Source organism: Haemaphysalis longicornis, unplaced genomic scaffold (assembly GCF_048455015.1).
Source record: "Haemaphysalis longicornis isolate Haplotype H1 unplaced genomic scaffold, Haemaphysalis longicornis Haplotype H1 scaffold_1, whole genome shotgun sequence".
NCBI classification, from domain to species: Eukaryota; Metazoa; Arthropoda; class Arachnida; order Ixodida; family Ixodidae; genus Haemaphysalis; species Haemaphysalis longicornis.
Genome location: NW_027526203.1, coordinates 162,195,995 through 162,220,950, shown reverse-complemented (window position 1 = coordinate 162,220,950; position 24,956 = coordinate 162,195,995). Strand labels below are relative to the sequence as shown.

The 24,956-nt window shown below is 49.5% G+C and overlaps 1 protein-coding gene and 1 pseudogene across 2 annotated transcripts; both read left to right on the top strand.

Annotated features, from left to right (window-relative positions):
- Positions 1 to 24,956, top strand: part of LOC144155501 (uncharacterized) — a 339,376-nt pseudogene that overhangs the window by 3,198 nt on the left and 311,222 nt on the right.
- On the top strand, positions 7,225 to 13,367 carry LOC144167072 (Y-box-binding protein 1-like). Of its 2 annotated transcripts, none has more exons than XM_077696470.1 (3): positions 7,225 to 7,298; positions 7,625 to 7,848; positions 11,831 to 13,367. In XM_077696470.1, the coding sequence occupies exon 3, from the start codon at positions 11,920 to 11,922 to the stop codon at positions 12,889 to 12,891; it is 972 nt and encodes a 323-aa protein (XP_077552596.1). In that variant the 5' UTR covers positions 7,225 to 7,298; positions 7,625 to 7,848; positions 11,831 to 11,919; the 3' UTR covers positions 12,892 to 13,367. The 2 variants fall into 2 exon arrangements, with proteins under 2 accessions (XP_077552596.1, XP_077552591.1); XM_077696465.1 differs by lacking the exon at positions 7,225 to 7,298 and adding an exon at positions 7,316 to 7,476.

Genomic DNA, 24,956 nt, shown 5'->3' with positions numbered 1-24,956 from the left:
CTTAGGTAATGGAGGGCCGAAAGCGTTGCGCCGGGCGATAGAAGGCATTTGATGGGCTCCCGCGGTACGGTTCACGCCGATAGTATGGAGGGCATTCTTTGAGAACTGGTCACCGGAAGAGTGCATTCTCGCCACTTGCATGAAGTGAACAACCCGCACTTTTCTTGGCTTGTGGCTGGACCGAGTCCAATTTTGTCTTCCCTGCCCAGGGTTGCAGCAGCGCATCTCGGGCACGCCAGGAGTTCGAGGATCGTGCTGGTCTGGTGTGCAACGCGGACGTCCCTGATGGGCGACACCGAAAAACCAAAGAAATCTGTAGTGGCCCAGCGAGTACAGGGAACCGTACGATGGTTCAACGTGAAAAATGGCTACGGTTTCATCAACCGCCACGATAACAACCAGGACGTCTTCGTCCATCACAGCGCCATAAAGAGAAACAACCCTCGCAAGCTGCTGCGCAGCGTGGGTGACGGGGAGGCCGTCGAGTTTGACGTGGTGGTCGGCCAGAAGGGCTTCGAGGCGGCCAATGTGACGGGGCCCACCGGCGCGCCAGTCAAGGGAAGCCCGTACGCGGCGGAGAAGTGCAGCTTCTACCCATTCTGGTTCTCACACCGCCGCGAGCGACGACAACGATCCAACGCGCAGGGTCGCGGTGAGCCCCGCGAGGCCGCCGGTGACCACCGGAGGCCGCCACCTCGGCTACCGAAGCGTCTCCAGGCGCAGAGGTGGACGGCACCGCTCACCACGGGACGTCGGTACCCTCCCGGGTACGACAGCTGGCACATGAGGCAGGTGCCGCGCGGAGCGGTGAAGCCGCCGGCGGCAGCCAGAGAGGAGCGCCAGTCGGTCAGGGCTGAGGCGCAAGGCATCAAGAACACTGGCGAGCTGCCGCGCAAGCCTCCTCCGAAGCCGTTCTACAGCCGCTACGGCGGAAGGCAGCGCAGGCAGGGCCGCGATGAGCCGGAAGTAGCCGGAGCTGTTGGTGGTGGAGGTCCCGGCGGAGGCAGGAAAGACTGCCAGCGTGACACAGCTGATACCGGTCCAGGGAAGAAGCCACCCCAGCGGTACAAGCGCCGGTACTTTCGCAGGCAGCTTGGAGGAGGGCGCGGCGAGGTGGAAGGAAGCCGCTCCAAGCAGGTCGCTTGTGCTGCAGGCGGCTGCAAGGAAGACGACCAACGAAGCACCGCCAGCGACGAATCATGGCTGAGGTCTCCCAGGCGGCGGCGGCGCCACCGCTCGGCGTCTGCAGAGACAAGCAGCACCGACTTGGATCAGTTCATCTGGGAAAGCAGCGACGCAGAGTCGGTGGGCAGCCTGGGAGGTACGACCAGGAAGTTAGCAGGCGTGACTAAAAATAAACACGGACCACCGCCACCCCCGCCACCACAGCAGCAACAGCAGCAACAGCCGAAACAGCAGCAGCAGCAGCAGCAGCGCAAGGAAAACCCACGGGCGCAGCCGAAACCCAAGCGCCGAAACCGAGCCACAGCCGTAGCAGGAGAAGATGGTGACAAGAAACGCCGAGGATTTGTGCCCCTTAAGCATGGACGTGGATGAGGAAGAGACGATGTGCCTGTGGGCCCGTGGAATGCCGAAGATGGGCCGCTTCACAAGTCTTGGGCTCAGCATCATCGCGAAGAGAGTAGGAATTCTGGGGACGTTCAGGCACTGCACCGCAATAAAGCATCTTCTTGGAGTGTGAGCACATTGTGTTTGTCTTCTCTCCACATGAAGCGCAAAATTGATGAAGCATACAAGTTTGCTGTTTAACGCCGCCTTGTAGTATATATAGGCTGAGGAATGCACCGTATTGGAGGCCGACGGATTGAGGTTACCTAGGAATGTGAAACGCCATCATACGGATTGTGCATGCTTTATTGTTCCTTATCAGTGTTCGTACGAGGGGTGGGATAAAGCGCAAATGCTTCAAAACGCAACCTGTATTTGACGTTTTGACACGAACAAGGTTTTGTCTGAGCAATGCACGAAATAGCGCATGCATTTAATCTTCAAAGTATACAAGGACTGAGGCTTGGGCATGTTGGTTCATGACTAAAAGGAGGGGGAACAGCGCAAATTTGACAGACACGAGAAGAAGGAGACGACACGCACAGCGCTGACTTACAACAGTTTATTCTTTACCGCTCGGGCACATATATACCACCACGGTTAAAAATACAAGGAAAAGCAAGACTAACACGATAGTGTCTCTTATCACCATTGCTCGTCACACATCACCATTCGCTCTGCGCCACAAAAAACACGTGCTGCACTAACCTGGGGTCAAAAAATCTAATTCTTTTTGGGAGAGGGTCAGAGAGGGCATGCTTACGCATTTATCTTTTAGGCGGGCGATTTCGGCATGCTTCAATTATTTCTCTGGTGGTTTTATGCTTATTTTTTGCTATGACCTTTGTTGTAGAAAAAATACGGCTGCATCCGTTACGCTACAGTCCCTACAGTGGAGTTCCAGATGGCCACTGATTGCCTTGGTTACTTTGTAGTGGTGCTCTTTCAGCCTTCCATTTAAGCACCTTCCTGTTTGCCCTATATATTGTTTACCACAGGACAGCGGAACTGAATATACTACACCTTCTATGCAGTCTAGAAACCGATTTTTATGCTTTGTTGATGTTGATAAGATAACTGTGATTCCCTACTTGCATCGAATTGCACATAACTTGAAAAAAATAGGCAAACGCGCTAACGTGGAAGTAGTATTTTCCGCCCCCAATAAATTGTCAGCCATGTGCTCAAGAGTCAACAAAACAGCAAGAACAATGCAGTCTTGCTCAACAAAGCAAGAGGGAACACGAGGATGGCCCAACATTGATAAGTGGGCCATCCTCGTGTTCCCTCTTACGGACCAAATATCGATTTCGTTATCGTATCACCAACAAACCATTCGTCAGGTTGATTCGCTAAAATATCTTGGGGTCATATATGACAGAAAATTGAATTGGCGCCTACACATTGAACATATAGCTGCGAAAGGCTCCCGTGCTGTAGCTCTACTGGGGGGTCTTAGCCACAAAAGAACAGGACTGAGGGTAGATACGCTCCTGATGATTTACAGCATGTATGTTCGAGCAATTTTAGAATTTGGGTGTGTTGTATTCTCTGGCGCTGCGACATATAAGCTCATGCCTTTGGTGAAGCTGGAACGACAAGCTTTGCGTTGCTGCTTAGGCCTACCCGGTTACGTCCCGATTCGTGTATTATACTTGGAGGCCGGAGTCCCAACGCTGAATTCCAGGTTTAAATATCTCACCATCAATGCATTTGCAAAGTTCCTAGAGTCACCGCTGGCCAGATCACAGGCTGTGTTCGTCCAACACGCATTTGCGTTTTTCGGCTCTAATTGGTCTCGTATCCGGCGCCCGCAGGTCATTTTTGCCAATTCTTTACTTCATCCATTAAACTCCACGCTCCTATCAGTTCCCGTCTTGCAGTCTCAACCCACTGTAGTGGAGGTTTCTTTTCATAATATTTTCCCAAAACATGCTAAGTTGCTTCCAACCAACTTAATTAAAAACATTCTCCTGGCTCACCAGTCTGAATACCCATTGCACGTGGTTATTGCAACCGACGCCTCTGGAAAAAATGAGAAAGTTGGGGTGGGTATCTTCTCTCCGGCATTGAATTGGTCTTTTTCATTGCGTCTACCAGATTATATTCCCATATTTTATGCAGAATTTCTGGCTATTCTTCTTGCTGTTCTGAAACTCGATTCGGCGCAATCTTCAGTGATGATACTCACGGATTCCCTCTCCATGTGCATGGTCCTTTCTTCAGAAACTGTCAGTCCCATGCTTAAAACTTTTTACTCCTTCGTTCCCACGTATGTGCGGGCAATTAAGCTTGTCTGGCTGCCTGGCCACTGTGGATTAGCCCTTAATGAAGCCGCGGATACATTAGCGAAAATGGCATTGTCGTTACCTATTGTGGAGGTGCTTCCCCCGTTTGCTTGCGTGTTGCTAGCCCGTTATCGACAATACCTGTTGGCCCAGGACGTATCCGATCACGGGCTGCACACCTCTCCGGAACTCGAACACCTCAGGTTTCGGTGGAAAAGAAGCCTCTGCCAAACTCGCTTGTGCGAAGTTTCGCAGACCTCGTTTCGGTGTGGTGTTCCCCCACTTAACAGGTACCTATACCGGGCAGATCTAGCAACCTCACCCTTGTGCCACTTCTGCCATGAAATTGAATCGGATGAGCATTTCTTCCTTTTTTGCCGCCGATTCTCGCATCACCGGAGAAGACTGCTGGAGGCTCTCTTGCGGCGTCTTGGAATGCCACTAACCTTGCCAGTGCTCTCGTCTTTTGGAGGCACGCAGCTAGGCCACTGCCATGGGGATGTCTGTCAAGCCATTCATTCCTTCATTTCAGAGACGGCTCGTCTGCCTTGTTAAAATGATTCTGATCAGGCTCTCTCGCTCCTCTTTCTTGTTCTATTTCTGTCTTCAACCTATATTCTAAATTCTTTCTTCGACTGCACCTTTTTGCCTATCTGGTTTTTTAGTTTAAAAAAAACACTCTTCTTGGCCAATCCCCCTGAGTGGGTATGCGCCACTTTATGGGCCACCCCCACCACCACCACCATCAAACGGCCCGTGATTAAGGGGATGTCGTAGATTTCCAATGGATACCCAGCCACAGCGGCCTAAAAGGAAATAAGAGAGCAGATAGACTCGCCAAATAGCGGCACGACCACGGCGACGAGCTCCCCGTTCCTCTCCTCGCCGATGATATACGAATCATCTCACGGAAGCTGAGTGAGCAACGGTCCGAAAAGGCGTTGTTTGATGAGGACACGAAGCGGTCATTGCTGTACGCAATAGACCCAGCCTTACAGTTCCGTTTGAATGTGGAGCTGTCCCGAAATGTGAAACTCTGCTTCATCGCATGCGACTACGTGTGGTTTATACAAAGTCGTTTCTGTTCCAAATTCACCGTGCAAATTCACCATCCTGCGCATACGGAGCGCCCGAGGAAGATGTTTACCACGTGATGTTAGACTGCCCATTATATTCCCGGCAAAGACGTGAACTCTCCAACAAAGTTCCATTAGATAACCGTCGGGTGGTGTGTTTAGCATCTCTACTAGGACCATGGCCTGATGCTGGTCTTCAAAATGGGGTTATTCGTGCCGTGAATGTGTTTTTTACCTCTACAAGAATCACGTTCAAAGTATTAGGCGGCGTAATAGGTTTTTACCGTGAATCCATGACCACCACCACAGGAACACATTTTATAAAGAACTATTAGAACTCACGAAAATTGCCATGAACAGTTGATTTGTATAGTCGGGTCTATGACCATTTATTGGTGAAATGGAGTAGCCGGCGCATATTCGCTTCCAACCTCTGCAATCAATCAATCAGTTAACCAGACACGGTTGGCCAACTTACAACTTCATTTTTCTCAGGGAACAGCCACCACATTTATACCGGAACTTATCACAGTCTACCCGAAGCAACCACCACGTCCCTAAAAAACTACAAAAAAGCTATAAAAATTCCCCGCATTTCCCCGAGGGGAAGAATGTGAAAGTGCGAATGCACGAGTTGAATTTGCGCGGTTCGGTAATGTTCGCGAAAGAGAGATCACACACATACACACAACTACAAAGAAAGAAAGATGCATTTATTCACAGACACCTATTTGTGTTGTCGTTGTACTTGATTGCTAGAGCGGATCTCAGCTTTGAAATTTCGTGTCAGTACTGCTTTAAGCGGGTGCATTAGCCCTTCTCACGCCCGATTCCTGGCCAATCCCCCACGTGGGTATGTGCCATGTCAGCGGCCAGGCAGCGCGCGCCCATCTCCCCCCGTTGCCAAGGAAGACGAGGAGATTCCTGGCCAATCCCCCACGTGGGTATGTGATGCGGACATCGCCGGTGGACGCAGGTTCAGGGTCGCTTAAGAAGTGCATTGCACTTAAAAAGATCAACTATCCCTCTGTCGAAACGACAACGATGAGAGAACACCAAGCTTTCCAAAATCAAGTCCAAGACCAAACGAACCAACCCAAAAGAGATAGTGTTCTCTAGTGCTATACCGATACAGGCGTTCCATGGCTGTCTAATTTTGCACGTCCAGGCACCACTCTCCAAATCCTAACTGAATCGAACGCGCCGGAATGGCTCAACCGGATAGACGTCGGCTTCATAACACGACGGACCCATGTTCGAGTCCGACCACGGGAAGCGTTTTTTTTTTTGTTTTTTTTCACTTACTCACGATTATCATCATCGTCAGAGAAAGTTCGCTTTCCTGCAGTGCATTTTGGGGTGCACTACAGCCGATATCAGAACTTCACCTTTTGCACGGCTCCTGCCGAAGATGCGGACACTGAACATTTGCTGTGGACTTGCCCTTCATTGGAAGCGGCGAGAACAAGACACCTCCGAGGTACAGGCCCCCACCCTGGCAGCCCACCTGACCTTCATCGGTGGATTTGGGGACTCCATCATCGTCCCCCCCCCCCCCCCCCCTTGCGTTTCTTCGCGAAACGGGAGTTAATCTATACCTGTGACATAGTATTTATGCCAACGGGCAAAAAAAAAAAAACACCAGTGAAAGGCTGAAAGCTTTGCTTTAAAAGCTAAAATACTAAAAACTATCAAGATTGCGCAAAGTGTCAGCAACTAAAAGAGCCAGGTACTACAACCTTCGGAAACAGCAAATGTTAAAAGGATCGGATGGGAACCAGCTTGCATTCAGACGAACACAAGAAAGACGGGAAATACACGACACGACAGCGGTGTGTCGTGTATTTCCTCTCTTTCATGTGGTCGTCTATATGCAAGCTGATTCCCATCCGATCATGTACCAACTCGCGCAGATCTGAGACATTCTGTAAAAAAGGAAACGTTCTATAGGCAAGCACGCAAACTTCAATTCAAGTTCTTTGGCCTTAGAACAACGGAAGGTCTAGAAACGCACTGGTCACCCAAAATTAGAAATAACTCTAGCTTCCATAATTTCGCGCTTCGGCTGGGAGCGATGTCTTGTCGAAATTCCGCACTTCTCGAAAGCAGCACCACATCCACCCGTTCTGCAGTGCAAAGAAAGCCAACCCTCGTTCTGAACCCAAACATTGTAGCTGTGCTCACGCAGGCGTTCGCTCGCGCACCTGCCTGATTAGCCGCAAGATAGCGGAATCCGACAAACAACGCGGTCTGCGCACCACCCACATCCCTTTCTATGCCTTATCTCGCAAGAGCGCTTGGCCGACCGCATGGGCTTGGCCATCTTTCACACCTTTCCCCGCTTCTCGGAAATGGAAAGACAACTGTATGTTATCACGAGGAACTATATTTCTCGCCCTGGAATACGGAGGCATGCTAGCTATCTTATACCACGTATGGGGGTGTAGGAAACTCTGAAAAGCCAGGTGTCATGAGAATGCGAATTAGCATGCTCCACAGATTGCTACATCCACAAGTTCCTCTTTTACATCGTTTCGATTTCGGTGCGAGAGTTGTCACTTCGGTTGCTTACTTTTTTTTAATTTTCTGTCAGTTTTCATTGCATTGCGTCTTAAGAGTTCCCAGTTGTTTTTGAAGTGACGCCTATGCTCGGAAATGTTTGGCCAATCCCCTCCACGCCAATTCATGCAGCTCGTGCGTCGAAGTGACGACGTTCCCGCGACCCGCACGCCCTGCAAGGGCGCACGTTCATTGCGTTCGGAGCTCAGCTGTGAAGGTCATGGGCGTAGCAGCCTAGGCCGCTGAGGCAAAGGCCAGTGGGAAGCTACTAGGCTCCGAGGCGGTGGACTCTCCGATGCGGCGCGGCGCAGCCGAAGACCTCACGCCAGGATTCTGAAGAGGCGACAGGGTTGCCGGTGAGTCGATCGCTGTGGTTCCCGCCAGTTTGAGGCCATCCTTTCTGGCTAATCCTCGGGCACGGTATTCCTCCGCGAAGCCATCCGGTGGGGAACTCCGGGAGGCAACTGTGGATGCTATTCTTTTTCCCATCTTTTGGTCAGAATGTTTCCGCTTGGGTTGCTCACATTTTTGCGCCAGTTTTTTGGTGCTTGGCAGCCGTGAATTTCCGCCAAGTCGTGATGCTTGGGCTTCGAAACGTTGGGCCAATCCACTCAGTGCCAGTGCACCCAGCTCGTGCACCGCAGTCCCGCGGTTCGCGCCACCCGCACCCCATGCTAACGTTGGAGCGTATCGCAACTCACCGTCAAAGAGCCCAATGCGACTGGTCTAATGTCCTCAGTGGTAGAGTGGATTGGGTTGGTGTGTTGCACAAACAGTAGATGCCTACGACACGGGAGGGAAAGAGACAGCTCTACGTTTGACCACTAGGATAAAGCTAGGGGATCTTCCTGAATTTCATTCAGGCTAGGAAGTATGCTCCGTCTTAAATTACAAACGTGTTTTGTTTTGTGCACTCCGTGGAGGGCTTGCAGCTTCGCAGGTCATCCGTTTTCAGAGTGGAAGCGCACTAATTTTTTGTGCTTAGTTTCATCTCACACGTGCTAGAGCATTTCTGCGCCATCTTGAACGCCTTTTGAACGCGTAGTTTTTTCTTCTGCCACTTTTTTTTTGCTTACTGTCGTAAAACAAAATCCAACGAACATTCCTAATTAAATGGACGCGGGGACTGTCGGTTAATGACATATATTTTGCCTCAAATACACCTGCAGCTTTCTTTGCGCCAAATAATGGAGATATCCATGACAAGTGCCAGCTCTTCCAGAAGTTTCGAACTGTTCCGCGTATATAAACCTCTTGTTCAAGTATCCTCTTAACTTTTGGCCCGAAGGTAGAATCGAGGAACAAGCGGGCCAGGAGTTGATAGACTGCCAGTTGAGTTCTATGGGCCATTCAGGGACCTTCTTGGCCCTTATTTGTGCCTAGTGTTGAACAATATACTTGCCACTCACACAGTAGCCCGCTACTTTAAACGAGGTAGAGTAACCTTAATACCGAAAAATGTCAGGGGATGGAACAAACCCATGACTTGGCGTCCCATCACTTTGGTCGGGGTGGACTATAAACTTCTTGCATCGGCACTAACAAATCGCCTACAACTCACGCTACCCGAAGTGATAACACCATTGCAAGCATGTTTCGTGACGAACAGATACCGCCAAACCATGAACATGCTGAATCGAAACTGTTATAATAGAGTACATAAAGAGCAGACAGGCCAATGGTTGGAATGCTTAGATCAAGCACGAGCGTTTGAAAGAGTAGAGCACGATTACATATTTCCGACGTTAACAGCCTTTGGGTACCCGCAACAATTTATCACTGTCTCGGCAGTCCTTTACAAGATATGCAGAGCGACTTATCATCAACAAACAGGTAACCAGCATAACCAGCATAAGTGTAAGGCGGTGTCCGGCAAGGGTGTTCACTTTCCTAACTCCCCTTTGTCCTCGTAATAGAACCTTTCTTGAAAAATGGTGAACTTAACACGAACGCCTACAGTCACCAGGAAGCCTAACAGTCAAACTAACGCCATACGCAGACGACGTCACAGTGTGCCTGAGAGAAGTCAGCATGGCCCACGTTCTCAAAAGCTTTGAGCAGTATTCCGATCTAGCTGTAGAGCAAAACTGAACTGCTTGAAAAGTAAAGCTTTAAGTCTAGGCTGATCAAGCAAACCAACCTCAAGTGGAGTATCACTAAAACCTGGCATCAGGCACTTAAGGAACTCAAACAAAACGTTGAAGAATCCTCAGTGTACGACTTCCCATATGTAGTCAAGCGGTACCTGGCACTTAACGTATTCACAGGGAAAACATGGTACAATGAAGGAACAGCCGCTCATCCTCACCGCATAGCGGTAAAGATCACATATGAAATACTACGTCTATCCTGGTTGGACAAGACAGCACTGATAAAAACAGCGAAACTGAGCGTGCCCATACAGCTCGTATTGTGGAATATTCTGTCTGTAGCAAATTATTTTGTGACTTGCGCACTGAAAAGCGTCGCTAGAGTCCTTTAACTGCTAGTAGAACACTCGAGAGTGTACTTTTTGGGGGCACAAATCCGGCTACTCCTCCAACAGGCCTACAGTGGGCCCAAAGCAATGAAGGTCCCCACCTTTTATGCTAAGGTGATTGAGCATACAAGACGTTAACTGCACTTAATTTACAAAAGGAGACGGTAGACATGATAAATGTAGTACTGGCTCAGAAACTTGGTTTAAACTTAGAAAACCTCGGCACAAAACAAAAGAAAATCCCCTGGCGCACCCTGATCAATGTAAACGTACCGGGCGAAGCCCATGATGTAACATGGGGACGGTCGGTCTTGCTGACTAGAGATGCTCTTAGAAAATGGAGCGTAACACCAACCTATATAAGTGTGTACATTGCCGGGAGAGAGAATCAAACAAACTTGCCCTGATTCACTGCACAGCGGCTAAGATGTTCTGGTTCATAGTGGGTAGGGCATACAGACAGCTCCGTGTTCAGGACTTCCTCGAGGGAAGGATGTGCCCGAGAAGAGCGTTAGCAGTACTATTATAACCCGTTAGCAGCCCGTTAGCAACAATATGGATAAACAGGTATATCGCCGTCAAACAATTCCGTCCCCGGCGCAACCAGTGGAACATACTGATTTATATGCACATAATGATAACAGAAAACCTGGAAGCAGATCTCTTCTTCTTGGGGGAGGAAGAGTTCTTGCGAAAATGGTCTTGTTCCTTTATTGAGGTCCATTTGAGAGAGAAAGAGGGCACCGACCAAGTAACGAAAAAGAAAAACTTAAAAGACGTTTCGGCTCCCGCACGGGAGCCTTGTTCACAATGAATCAAGGTCCAAAATGGACGAGTGAGTCTAAGTTGCGCACAATACACGGCTTGCGCTTTACGGGAACACGAGTTGTCAGACGATGTGATGATGGTGATGTTTACTTGTAAATGGCGGGGGTGCCTGGCGTGGGGGGTGACTGGCGTGGGGTGCCAGGCGCCGGCTGCGCTGCTAGTGCAAAGTGCTCGTGTTCACGAATCTACGTCACTTGTGTTTGGTTTACAACTGCCAACGGCAGTTCTTCTCTTAATGGTGTTTATCCTTCCTGTTATCCACAAGTCATCATGTTCTCAAATGAAACAGATGAGCCATGTATGTGTACGTTGTAGAGTTTGGTTTACAACTGCCAACGGCAGTTCTTCTCTGAATGGTGTTTATCCTTCCTGTATCCTTCCTGTTATCCACAAGTAATCATGTTCTCAAATGAAACAGATAAGCCATGTATGTGTACGTTGTAGAGCCGGAACCACGAGCGCTTTGCATTTGTGTATGTCACAAGGGGAAAACAAAATTTCCTTTGTATCTTTTCGAGGTCTCTGTTTGGGTGCGTGACGCCTCGGAACTCTCCGTGACGCTGCGTGACTGCGGTGGCTTGGTAGCGTGACATCGGACGAGCCACGGCGAGAGGCCGGGCCGCTAAAGTGTTCTGCACGCTTGGTTCCGCTGTTCTTGCAGGATGGCGGAGCTGGCACTGAACTGCTGTGAACTGCATGATTCAATAGGTGCAGGCTCAATCTAACGGACCCATAGTTAACTCAAGAACGAGCAAACGCAGTAGAAACAGAGTTAGGCCTCTTATTCTGCACATAAGCTTGAGCTGTATAAGACATTTGCACGCAAAGAAATAATTCCAATCATGAAGGCGGATTATCTTCCGGGGTGGCTCATTCATTTCATGGGGTTTTCGGAAAGAAAAGTAGCGGGCAATCCTGGCACGAAAGCACGGAACGATGAATTATGATGGAAGAAGGCATCCGTTCAGCCAGGACCAGAAATTGTTAACCTCCGTGTTATTCCTGACCGGCTGTTTCTCTCCGCATTTCAGGGTTCTAGGTGCGTCTGTGGGACGAAGGCGCTGCTACGAGCGAGAGGATCGACGCAGACAAGCCTTCAACGTCAGCTCTGAGGCCCGCGATGGTTGAACTCGGCCACGGCAAGAAAAAGATCGTGCTCGCGCAGCGGGTGCTGGGCACCGTCAAATGGTTCAACGTGAAGAACGGCTACGGCTTCATTTGCCGCAACGACAACCACGAGGACGTTTTCGTCCACCAGACCGCGATCACACGCAACAACCCGCTGAAGCAGGTGCCCAGCGTTGGTGATGGAGAGCCCGTCGAATTTGACGTGGTCGTCGGCGAGAAGGGCCCCGAGGCGGCTAATGTTACCGGGCCCAACGGGGAACCGGTGAAGGGAAGCCCTTATGCCAAAGATAAGCGCCGCTACCGCGGGTTCCGACGGGGCGGTCAGCGTTGGCGCGGACCCAGCATGCGAGAACATCCCAAGTCGCGGGAGACCTTCGATGACTCGGACGGCCAGCAACGCCAGACCGAAACGCTGGCTCCGAATTCTTCACAGGCGCAAAGGTGGGGGCCGCCGATGACTGCAGGACGCTCCTACCCGCCCTGGCGCAACAAGAACCGAGGTACCAGGGAGCCGCCGCGTGGACCTCCTGACGTCGCCCAGTGCGAGAGCCAGATGTACCGGGACCACGCAGGCTACGGGGATCTCGGGGCCCCGGAGGTGCCCCAGAGGCGCTTTCACGGCCGCTACTTTCGCAGGCGACGCCCAGAGGAGTTGCTCGCCGAGCAGGCGAATGTAGCTGGAGGTGGCGAACGTGGCGCGGCCGGTGGCCGCGGCGGCAGCAGCCGGGGCGAAGACGATGGACAGCGAGACAGGGCGGGCGTCGGATCATCGTGGCGAAGGTCCCCCGGACGCAGGCAGCTCCGCCACGGGGCGTCGGAGCCGAACAACGAAGACGAAGACAGCGAGCGCGGCTACAGGGATTGGTCAGGAGAGCGCTACAAACGAGGAGCTAGGAACAGACAGGAGTCACCCTCACCGCCACCTTTCCTGGGGTACAAGCCGAAGCACCGGCTGTATATGTAGCCCAAACCGAACGCCCAACCGTACCCACAGCAGGAAGAGACCAGGACAAAGGAACTCAACATTCCAAAATGGACACGGATAAAAGGGAGCCGTTCGCTGAAGTGACTGGGAAGCCCGGGGGGCCCAAGAGACACCGCCGCCCCATAGCTTAGCGGAAAGTTCAAACGAAGAAGCTCGGAAGAAAGCGGGCTGGGCACAGGAACTCAAGTGGCACCACAAAGAAACTTCTAGAAGTGAAGATTTTTCATGTCGCGTACTCGAAAAAAAAAAAAAAAAACTTCCTTTTTTTTTTTTTGTCCTCCTATGTAACCAAAAATTAACTACTTTGAGGGAAGTGAGAACTGAATCCGCCGAGAGAGAGTGGAGAGAAGCAGCATGTACCATGGACTTGTGCGCTACTTCGGCCTTGATGTGCTCCTCCAAAAGTAGTCATGTCATTGTTCCTCCTTTGTCCTTTAGTGCAATAAAGACCCACCGCGGTGACGCAAAAGAATTTTCTCTTCAATCCGCCCCCCCCCCCCCCCCTCCGGTTTTGCAAAGCGTATCAATGATCACGAGTAATACCGTACGTCTTCAAGGAAAGCAGTGTTCGTAGGCCCTGGAGCTTCAAGTGTTTTAGTGCCTTACAAATTGTAGCAGTTTTTCTCTCTAGCGACATCCACCACGGCCTATAGCGCTTTGACTGCGTCGTGTGCATGTTTTCACGGTCAATGCACTGTTATGACTAACAGCGCTTGGCTATGGCAGGTTCTGTTAATTCAGTCTACCCCTTTCCCCTCTTTCGATATGTCCGTGATTGCACCCGTTATGTAACGGGGTGACCCGCCCTTTATTCACTTGCAAACATTTCGGCGAAGATTAAAAACACAATAATCCCCACTAGAACCGCAGCGCGTAGCTTATTTATAAAGACTCTAACCCCCTTCCCCACTTACGTCATGGTGGCTTGCTAGTTTTGCTTTCTGTGGTCAAGGACTCCCGCTTAGCAAGCCTGCACGTCTTGACACATCAATTTGGAAAACAGGTGGTTCTGCCTTTGGCGTGACCCACAATCGCGTAGTACAGTAAAGCCCGCTTACATCGAACAGTGCGAGGATTGTAAAATAGTTCGATATAGCAAAAATTAGATATAGAAAGTGAAGCAAAAAAAAACTTACATGAGAGCAATCTTGCCGGCGGAGTCACGAGCTAACGCTCAGCTCTCACCGCCCTGCAGTTCACTATTGATACGACACTTTCTCGGAAAGAAAACAATCATTTATTGGGGCGAAAGAACTGCATGAGTGTAGCCTGCTCCTTGGAGCGCAACGCGTTGCTAGGGACTGCTTGTTCCACGGTATCTAAACGGTCGACAAGCACAAGACCGCTGCCCTCAATGGCACTGCAGTATCGCCTAGCAGGGCCACGGCAGCGACGGCTTCGCTCGTGCTCGGAAGCGGTACGGAGTCCTCGGCGTCTTCGACAGAGCGGAGACAAGCATGGATACAAGCGAATAACGGCGAACCCAGCGAACCGAGCAAGTGCGGTCAGCGAGTGGCGCGGACTTGAAGTTCGGTGACACCGCAGCCCGCCGCGCCCAATATGGCGCTTCCGGCTCCAACGGCATGCATGCGTGGAGCTGGTCCACTCTGCCACGGCCGGTTTGAACCGTTTGGACGCGCCCGAGCTCGCGCGGGAGCGCGCCGATGTATTGCGGGAAAGCCTGCCGCATGCCTAATGAGAGCGAAAAATCCCGCTCGGGAGAGTTTGATATATCCATTGTGAGCAAAATCGCGGTCGATATAAAAAGTCTTAAATGCATGTCATTTTTACCAGAATTATACAAGGGCTCGATATAGGCAATAATTCGATATATTCGTGTTCGATATAAGGGGGCTTTACTGTAGTAAGGTCGAGTCGCAAACATGCTTGCCGTGGTGGTTGAGCGGCTGAACCCGAGGTCGCGGGCTCAACTACCTCCCGTGGCGGTCGTTAGGCGAAAAAACAATGCCGTTACGTGTGTACTGTCTTTCGGCTCGCGTTCGATTTTTATGTGGTCTGAACCAACTTGCTACCCCTTCGATGCAGCACGCGTACTTCATGCGTCGGAGCTGGTGGTGGTGGTGGTGGTGGTTGTTGTGGGATCAGGCGGCGTTAGCCTGGCTGGATATGCCGGCATTTGCTCCGCCCAAGCTCCTCCTAATTAGCCAAAGGTAGTGTCCTTTTACCACAAGTTCGCCAGCTCAGTCTCCTCACGGAAGCTTAGGAGAAGGCGCGACACGTCTCTTCGCAGCATCCAATTTCCCCCTGGAAAGACGATGTGGCCCAGAGTGCTGTGTGGGGCTGCCAGCTTTCGAATCGCTGAGAGCATTGCAGTCCGCTCGACATCATGCTCTGGGCAACAGATTACGTAGTGGTGTACATCCCCTATCACTGCACATCACGAACACAGAGGCGATCGCACGAGGCCCACCTTGAATAGCCATGCTGTGGTCTTCGCTGAGCCCGTGCGGATGCGGTACAGCAATGTTGCCTCCGATCTTGTAAGCCCCTTTGTGACGCAAGGCTGGTGGTAGGGATTTCCCAGAGGCTTGAAATGTTCGGCCACTGTTCTCCTGAAGTCATTCCAGTGATTGGGGGAAACTTTAACTGTCGGTGAAAATTGCAGCGCACTCCGTGCCATCTGATCCCATGTTGGCATCGGAGCTACATTTGGGCAGTGCTGCGAAAATGTAGCTTCGACGCATGAAACAGCAAGTTTGCTCGCTTGAACAACTAAACACTAACATTGCTAAATACTTCTTACACCTCTACTTGTGCGAGAGAGGGCGAACAGTGCGCGCCCACTGCCGCGACGCACAATTTTTGGATTGAGCCGCGGCCACCCGCAGCGTCACAGGGGAAGAAGGTGGGGGGAGGAGAAGCAACTAGCGCGAAGCCACCTATTTATCAGCCGGAAAAACCCTATTCGCCCCGACGGTGTCTCAGTGGCTAAGGCGTTGCGCTGCTGAGCACAAGGACGCGGGTTCCATTCCCGGCCGCGGCGGCCGCTTTTCTGATGGAGGCGACAAGCAAAAACACCCGTCTGTGCGAGATTTCAGCGCACGTTAAAGATCCCCAGGTGGTCAAAATTAATCCGGAGCCCTCCACTACGGTGCGCCTCATCGCCTGCGTTGCGTCGGCGCGTTAAAACCTACAATCAATCAATCAAAACCTATTCGCCCCGAGATCGAACACAGCCGGCCCCTGGCGGCGGTGGGACGAACCACTCCTAGTGTGGATGGCCCTCTCGCGTCATCGGCTCGTTCACGTTGCGCGCGGCGCGAGACGCCCGCTGCACACGATAAAAAAACGAATATGTGCACTTGTTTGGCACTAAGCAGTGGCATAGTTACCTCTGCTTGCGGATTTTATCTAGAAGCGCAATAATCAACGGCCGTAGCGGGATAATGCGCTAGTTTAGTCCCACGAAACATCGTCGCCGTCGTTACCGCTTCAGCGGAAAACGTGTTATAAACGTTGTTTCCACACATTGCACTTTCCTTATTGATGATCGAGTTCAGTCGTCTGCCGTTTCGAGAGCGTCAAAGGGTGCGTTTTGAAGGTGGCGTGGTGTTTTTAAAGGATAAAAGTTTACTACACGAAACGGGTAAGAAGAGACAAGGCTCGTGCATACCCGCACATTTGCCACACCCTTGTGAAATTGCGCTGGGTTTTTTAGAAAGAAAAAACAACCATAAACAATGCAAGATTGACACGACCCGTGCGTTATCGCCCATACATTAACTGGGACGTATTTTACACATGCAAGCACCTGTGTTGTCGAATTCTTCCCGTACCTTTTTCGAAAATAAATACCATTTTTGGACAGTCCTTGCTTATACTGTGTTGCTAATTTTATGTATATTTAAAACACGTTTCAGTGGATGCGCAAGAGTATTTCGGCGAAATTTCCCGGTAAAATTGAGCAGTTGTGAGTTTGCGTCTGTCCTGTGGCATTTCGTGTGTCATTTTTCACATGAATCACCTTGCCTCAAAATGTGTTTCACTCAGCATAACCAAATGCCTAATATGGTCAGGTTTCAACCAATTAAGGTGGATTTAAGTTTAAAGAAGTAAAAATCGCGCAATTTAATGCACGTTGTTGCCCACTTGTGTGGATGGCGTATGCCACGACTTTCGAATTTTTTTTTATTTTTCCCACAATGCTCGCTTCAAATACCATTTTGAAACAGGCGAGCCACAATTTCTGGACAATCTCGGGCCAAAAGGGGGGTTCGTCAGTTTTCAAAATATTGGTGTTTGCTTGTTGAAACAGTGCTTTTTCACCGGTACGGAACACGACGCCTAGCGTACTGCCAATTGAAAGTAACACTGATCGCCAACGTTTGGTCTTTCCCGTTAGATGGTTTCTCTTCTCGCTGCATTTAAAACGTGGCAGAACCCCCAAGAACACTAAAAGCACACAAAACTTTTATCCGTGCCTTTTTTTAACCAATCCTCAAGAACCAAGTGCCAAGACGAAAACGGGGTTCAGTTTACAACACAAAGCAGTTAGCGGGAACCCATCGCGCTATTTCGTAACGAGAAATAAAGAGGAACGTTTTATTACATATGCAACAGGGCAACTTTATTTGCCATCTGCATGGTCCGTGTTGCGACGTTGTCATCCCACCGCTGACAACCCGTTGCTGCGTACGGGAAGGCCGACCCGATCCGAGCTCCGACACCTCCGACATACGTTTGGTAGCGTGGTTTGAAGCGAGCGGCCAGCCAATGTTGCAGCCGTGAAGAAGTCCAGAGGCCGTAGGCAAAACGTAACTTGTTTACTTCATAGCGAAAGATGAGCCGAAGCCAAAAAACAATGCCCCGACGGGCGAGGTTACAGTACAGGACTCCAGCAGAGTGACAGCATTGATACACTGCTCAAACAGGAATGAACAACAGCGCTTGGAGGGTTCTTATTTATACCCAAAGCGCTAACGGTCGAAACAAGCATTCCCTCTAGATTGTGCACACCATACGAATGGCACAGACACACACAACACTCTTTCCAGAGTTCTTGAGCAGTCGGTAGTAGCGGCGCACGCCGAGTCCGAGAGAGGGGAAAGAGGAGGTCTCCCCTGCGGACGCGCGGCTTCTGCATCCTTGGGGCAGGTCTCTACGTGTTGCGTCGGCACGCCATCGAAGGTTGATCGCCCCGATAGATAGGCGCCAGAGATCCAGGCTTGTCGGAGCTTGCTGCAAGCGTGAGTCACCGACAAAGGGTGCCTGCTTGAAAGGCGCACGGAGTGGAGGCTTCGCCGCACAGCCGAGGAGTATTGAAACAAAGCCCAGCGGCGGGCTCATTCGTAACATCCGTAAGCGACATTACGCAAGAATGCAAACACGCCTCGCTGTTCTGGGCACCTGTTAAATTTTAAAAGGAGCACGAATGGTCAACAGTGCAGCCGTAATAGAAAATCTTGGCTCACTGTAAGGTCCCAGAAGATTGGTTTACACACTGTAAACCTGCTTGTCACTTTGCACAATGATAGCTAAACATGATGTTGATTGTACTGCGCGCGTTAGCAATTTAATTCGCAAGTTCACTTGCGATGAAAGCCTTAAATAAGTGACCCGACACCATTATTTATCGAACCTGCCTTGAGAGTCGCTAAAATGTCATTTAACCAGAGCTTTACGCTAAAGACCCGTTTGAATGGTTGCATTTATATCGCTGCGCTGCTACAAATTCAGTAATATTTTGTTGCCTTTCGAACACACAAAAAATATCGTAAGCTCTCAGAAAAAATACCGGGGCCGTTAAGTGGTGTTATCATTTCAGGGCATCCCACAAATGCAAGAATGCGTCATGCTACCAATGAAAGCGATCAAAAGTACTGTTGTAAACTGAATTTCAGAGATCGAGGCTTCATCATTTGTTTCTAATTGTGCTTTTAATGAAGGCTCTAAGTCATAGTCTGGAAAGATTGCGCTTGCTACGAGCCACGGCGTACAAGTTCATTAATTGTAATTACTTCGGCCGTTCTGAGACTCCCCATGGATCGCCGCTTTTTAGATGCGAAGCATCTCTTGCTCTCGGCTCCGTCATCCATCGTCCTTCCATCCACACCTCTCCCCCTACACTATAAAAAAATAGTTAACAGCGCCCGGTTTCGATCCCACGACTCTCTCGCCGCAACGGGAGGTACGTGGCGCTCTTCCAACTGCGCTACAAAACCGAGACAGGAGCAAGTGCTACGAACGCGCCTTATGTCCTTGACTCATTCAAACTACGCCAAGAAGCTACTGATACAACGAAGGCACGCGAAGCTGAACGTCAACGGAAACGACGAACTGAAAACTTTAGAGGAGGATGTTGAATTTCCCGTGGGAAAGCTGTGGCGGGAAGCGCCACGCGCCTTGCAGCTCAACCAGATAAGAGGACGAAGATGGCGGGCAGCGGGGTACGAGCGTGAGCACGCAATAAAGAAAGACGAGAACCAGGAGGTGTTCGATCAGGTAAGGGATGTTGTGTCTGCCCTCCATTCTTATGTTGCGGCGACAGGCCGGTTCTCCTGCTAGCCAGCTAAACGTTCACAATTATCTGATTTTTCTTCCTGAATCTACTTTCATATTATACATATTTAAAAAAATTATGTTGGGTATTTCCTTTTCTAAATTTTGGGATCTAAAATAATATAGGTCACATCCTCATTAGGCACAAAACTTCTTGGCCAATCCCCCGCGTGGGTATGTGCCATGGTGGGAGGCAACCAACCAACCAACCAACCTAACGCCGGTGTCAGTCTCTTCGCTGTCTCTACACTTCTCTGTCTCTACATGGGGGTTCACACTACGTTCCCATTCATGCTCCGATAAATGAAACAACATAACGGCAACACAATGGAACCTACACGGTACCCCTATGATGCTTCGCATCCTCCTCATGGTTCCCCACGGGAAGATGGTGTAATTTTTTTTGATGTAGTGGTGAAAGCTCATTGCCGCTTCCATGCAATACATTGAACGTTGAGGAACCGAACTATAGCATACCTCTCTTGTCTGCGCCTTTCATGGTTGACATACGGCGCGAAAAAGGCACTAAGCGCGCCCACAGTGTGCATTCTTCCGGGCCGCTCAGCATCCACACTATAGCAACGCGACGCTGTAGCCACCTATACGTCGATCTCGCGGCGAATAGTCCCTTTGAATGATGGCCCTACCCGTGCAAGCACGCGTATCTTAACCAACGAGTCTAGCAGTGGACGACGAGCGCGTAGCATTGTGCACCCTTTCCTCAACAGTAAACACGTATAACAATCGGCCGATTGATACGCGTGCTTGCTATATGGGATGACAAAACGCCACGCCAGACACCTGCGTGGCAGAAGATTCTTGTGGCGCCTTCAGTTTCAATGCATAAGCATTTATCTGACGTGCGACCTCTACTAGACGAAACCCATCAGTGATTAACGATCGTGTCACAATTACACCGCATAAGGAAGAATAAACGCCCTCGAACCTTCACACGCTCACACTGTATGACTGCCTACACTATCCCTGAAAGTCCTTCCAACAATGCATTTGTGCATAGTAGTGCAGCCGACATTAAAGGGGCTCAGTGTATAGCTCTCTACACGGATATTAGCGAAGTTGACAAAAATTCGCTATTCGCAAGGTTTCGAGTTAGAGCTCGCGTGAATGAAGCAGAAACGAAGCCAAAATGCTAGACATCAGTGACGGTGAACTCACCCATAAAGGATTTATTTCACAGTGAAAAACTGCGTGATTCGCGCCTGCCGCTTACCTACGAACTCAGTCACTACGGGGTGCTTCAAATAAGCAAGGTCACGTTTACCCCCGTATTTACAAACGTAACTTACGCGTCACTTTTGCCTTTTGACACTTTCGGTGCCGTAACCCGTTTCAAGGACCAAACCTACGATGAAAGGTAGCCTTTTCACGAACTCGATGCTCTTTGCCGCACTCAAAATGATTGCATGCGAGAGTGCTAGCTGGGATACGGTACCGGGCGGTGACATTCCCCTTTCTCGCCGGCGGAGACGACAATTGAAATTGCGAGCTTGTCGTGAAAAGACAAAAACCGGGCCATCTCCACTGACGTGAATCATGGGGAGGGGTGACGCATGCAGTGTATAAGTGTATTGGCGTTTTTGCCCACGGAGATGAAAGTGTTGGGGGACACAGGTACACATTGATTGATTGATTGTAGGGTTTAACGCGCCGACGCAACGCAGGCGATGAGGCGCGCCGTAGTGGAGGGCTCCGGATTAATTTTGACCACCTGGGGATCTTTAACGTGCGCCGAAATCTCGTGCACACGGGCGTTTTTGCTTTTCGCCTCCATCAGAAAAGCGGCCGCCGCGGCCGGGATTCGAACCCGCGACCTCGTGCTCAGCAGCGCAACGCCTTAGCCACTGAGACACAGGTACACAACTGAGCTGAAGAGTCTCCTGTCTTTGAAGCACGACGCGTTCTAGCGCGAGGCGTCGGAAAACGGGTGTCCCGGTTTGTTCTTTTAGTACGCATTTTTGCCGACGGAGATGAAACTTTCTAGCGCGAGGAGTTGGATAACAAGTGTCCCGGTGTTTCAGCACCGTGACTACATGAAACGACGACGACGACGACAGGAGATGCCGACAGCCTGAGCCCCCCAAAACTTTTCGTTTTCTGGCAGCAGAACTCATCACCGACGAACCGACACCGCAGATAGCAGTGGAGACGAGCGACTACACGCTGATTGACAAGGCCTAGCACCTAACCGAAACCACAATCACGCTGGAAATGCACGGTAGCTTGCGGAGCGGGCGAAGTTTGCTAAATTAGTGCATTTCTCCTGCCGATTTTTTAGAAAATGTGCAAAAAACAATAGCTCATCAGCGTAGCGAATTCGTTACATCAAGGTTAACCGTTGCCACGCCTTCGTTATACATAGAGGTCGCAAACACATGGGTTTCAATAAGGCTGGCAATGAGTAATTGAAAAAAGCCTTGGTTGATTTCTCTGTCATAGGAATCGGTAAAACGCTAAAGTGAAATGTGCAGCGAAATCTGAAGCTGAGCATGATTTGCGGGTTGGCGGCTGACCTGTTAGTGTGCTTGGCGAGCGACGTCCTGCTGGCGGGTCGCTTCGGCAAAGGTGAACTGGTCATTTCCGTGACAGATATGACGTCAGCGAAATCTTGGTGCATCAGCCGAGAAACGTACACACACTACGCATAGCGAGCGGCGCGCGGTGCTGCAACATGGACGCCGTAACTACGAGCGGGTGGAAGTGACGTCACGTGCAAGCCATGTATACCGGCATAAAACACTTTCGTGTGAAAATATGAAACCCGAAAACGAACAACCCTATGTATCAAGTACTGATGATGATGATTGCTATCGGTTTCCCCTTTGTAGCGGGGTGATGACATGTCATCTTACCAAAAAGAACTAATATACCAATGTTTTATACTTTTGGTTTAATACTAGCACTGCTTAGGGCAAGCACAAAAAGCTTATTAGGACCAAAATACTTTTATTTTTCTGTTGCATGTGGTAACTGTCAATATTCCCCTCTCTACTTTTCGTCCACCAGCATTCTAATCATCTTTTTGTCGCCTCGACAGCCTTGAAGTTAACTTCCTCTGCGCTGCCCTTAAATCCTAGGGCTTCTGGAAGCCGAACATTTCCCTAATCTAGATTTGAATGGATACCCTCACATTCTAACACTTTGTGCCACATAGTTTCTGTTTCTTTTCCGCAGACCACGCATACCCCATCATTTTGTGAATACTTCCCCACAAAGCTCTTAGTTCGCAAGCAACCTGCTCTAGCCTCAAAAAGCAAAGCACTGCCCTGGGAATTATCGTAGAAATTTTCCTTGCTGATGTTCAATTTCTCAGCCCTGTACATTTCTAACGACGTTTTAGCTTCCATTTTTTCTCTCCATTTATTCGTTTCAATCTGCCTTGCCTCTTTTTTGGTTACCTTGGCTGTTTTGGATTCTCCACTGTTCTTTCCGTATTTAATCGTTAGCCTTCTAGTCTTCCTTAACAACTGAGTGTTCACGCTTTTCAAGTATAGGTACCTAAAAACCTTAGCTGCCCACCTTCGTTGATCCATTGCTCTCAACCTCATCTCAAAACATATTTTACTCTGTGCTTCTCGAACTTCAAACGACGCCCAGACCATATCTCCCTGTACTGCTTCGTTAGTTGTTTTTCCATGTGCGCCTAAGGCCTCTGATTCTCTGATTCACTTCAAGGCCTGATAGAACGTCTGATTTTAAGCAGAGTACATCATTCGCAAATGTGAGACCCGGAACCATTACTCCTTTCCACATTCCTCTCACTACTTCATATTTGTTATACCCCCACAGAGCTCTATGCTTCCTTATAGCTGCGTTTCGCTTTCCCTTAACCTTAAGTTGCTCCTCGTGAGTTCTTAAGTATTTAACCCCTTCGTTTATCCACGTTCCCAAATATTTATAGTCCTTCACTCTAGGTAATTCGCCTTCCTGGATGGACACTGCGTCGGTGGTAGCGTCATTGAAAACCCTTATTCCCGATTTCTGTACTAAAATTTAACGCGAGGTCGGCGGCTTCCTGGCCGCTAATATTTATTAGCCATTGCATATCGGTCTGGTTATCAGCTAAAAGACGTCTGCGTACAACATTCCCGGAATACGCTGTTGTACCACTTCGCCTTGCAGCATATGGGTTAGGCTGAACCCTACTTGACTTTCTTCCAGTTTCTTTTCTAACCCTGCCATGTAAAGCATGAACAGTATTGGGCTCAAAGGACATCCCTGTTTCAGTCCCCGATGGGTGTTGATCTGCTGGGCGCATTTCTGTCCTTCCCATGTAAGGTGCACTCTATTGTCTTTATAGATTGCTACAAGGAACTGTATTAACTCGCCATCTAATCCCTGGAGTTTCAGCATTCTCCACAACAGTTCTCTGTTTACGTTGTCATATGCCCCTTTAATGTCCAAGAACGTAATCCATAATGGTCTATTCTGCGCTTTCGCAATTTCAATGCATTGCGTTATCACGAACAAATTATCATCCACTCGCCTGTCTTGTCTAAATTCATTCTGCAGTTCCCCAAGTATTTCATTTTCTTCCATACACGCTTGAATTTCTGATTTTATCGCCTGCATTACGAATCTATACACCACTGACGTTACTGTCAGTGGTCTGTATGAATCAATACTGGCTTTGTCTCCTCTGCCTTTATATATTAAATTCATCCTACTTTCTAGCCAGCCCTCTGGTATTAGTTTGGTTTGTATCACCTTATCTATTGCCCTCATAAACAATTCCTTACTTTTAGGTCCAAGCAGGTTTATCAGTTGCATTGGTATTCCGTCCGGGTCCACTGCTGTCTGGGAAGAAACCGTTTGCTCTGCTTTTTTCCAATCAAGGTTGCTCAAACTTATTTCCCTTTCGGCAGTCTTCTGTGGCACTGATTTTATCGGTGCAGGCTTCCCTACCACTATTGCCCTAAACTTATCACTAATCACTCGATGAATATGCGCCAACGCGTGCTCTCCTTCTAAATGTTTCCCCTCCTCATCAATCAAGAATTTTTGATGGATATCGTTTTTTGAGCTTAGTAATTTTACATGGTTCCAGAACTTCTTGGATGCGCTTTTGTCCTCCTTCCGTATTTCTGCCATCCATTGTTCGCTTTTCTGCTTGATCTTTGCTTCCACCCTTTCCTGCACTTCTAGTTTTTCCCCTCGGTAGATATCCCATTTTTCCTTCACTACCTCCGGTTCCATACCAGTTATTTTTGCTTCTTTATGTTCTCTCGACGCCTTTCTTCGCTGGTCAATAGCCTCTTTTATTTCCTTATTCCACCAGCTTTTCGGCTTTCTCTTCCCTTTCCATCGGTTTCGTTGCTTTGCTTCATTCATCTTACCCTTTATGAACGCAATCATTTCGTCGTAATCCCGATTTTTGTCTGGGTATTTATTGATTTCATCTTCCATTCTATCAGCGATGATATTTAACTGCTCATTGCTCAAATTCGCTGTATCGAATACGCTGTAAAGAACGGAGGTAGCCTGAAAGCAGTGAAGAGGCGTCTTGG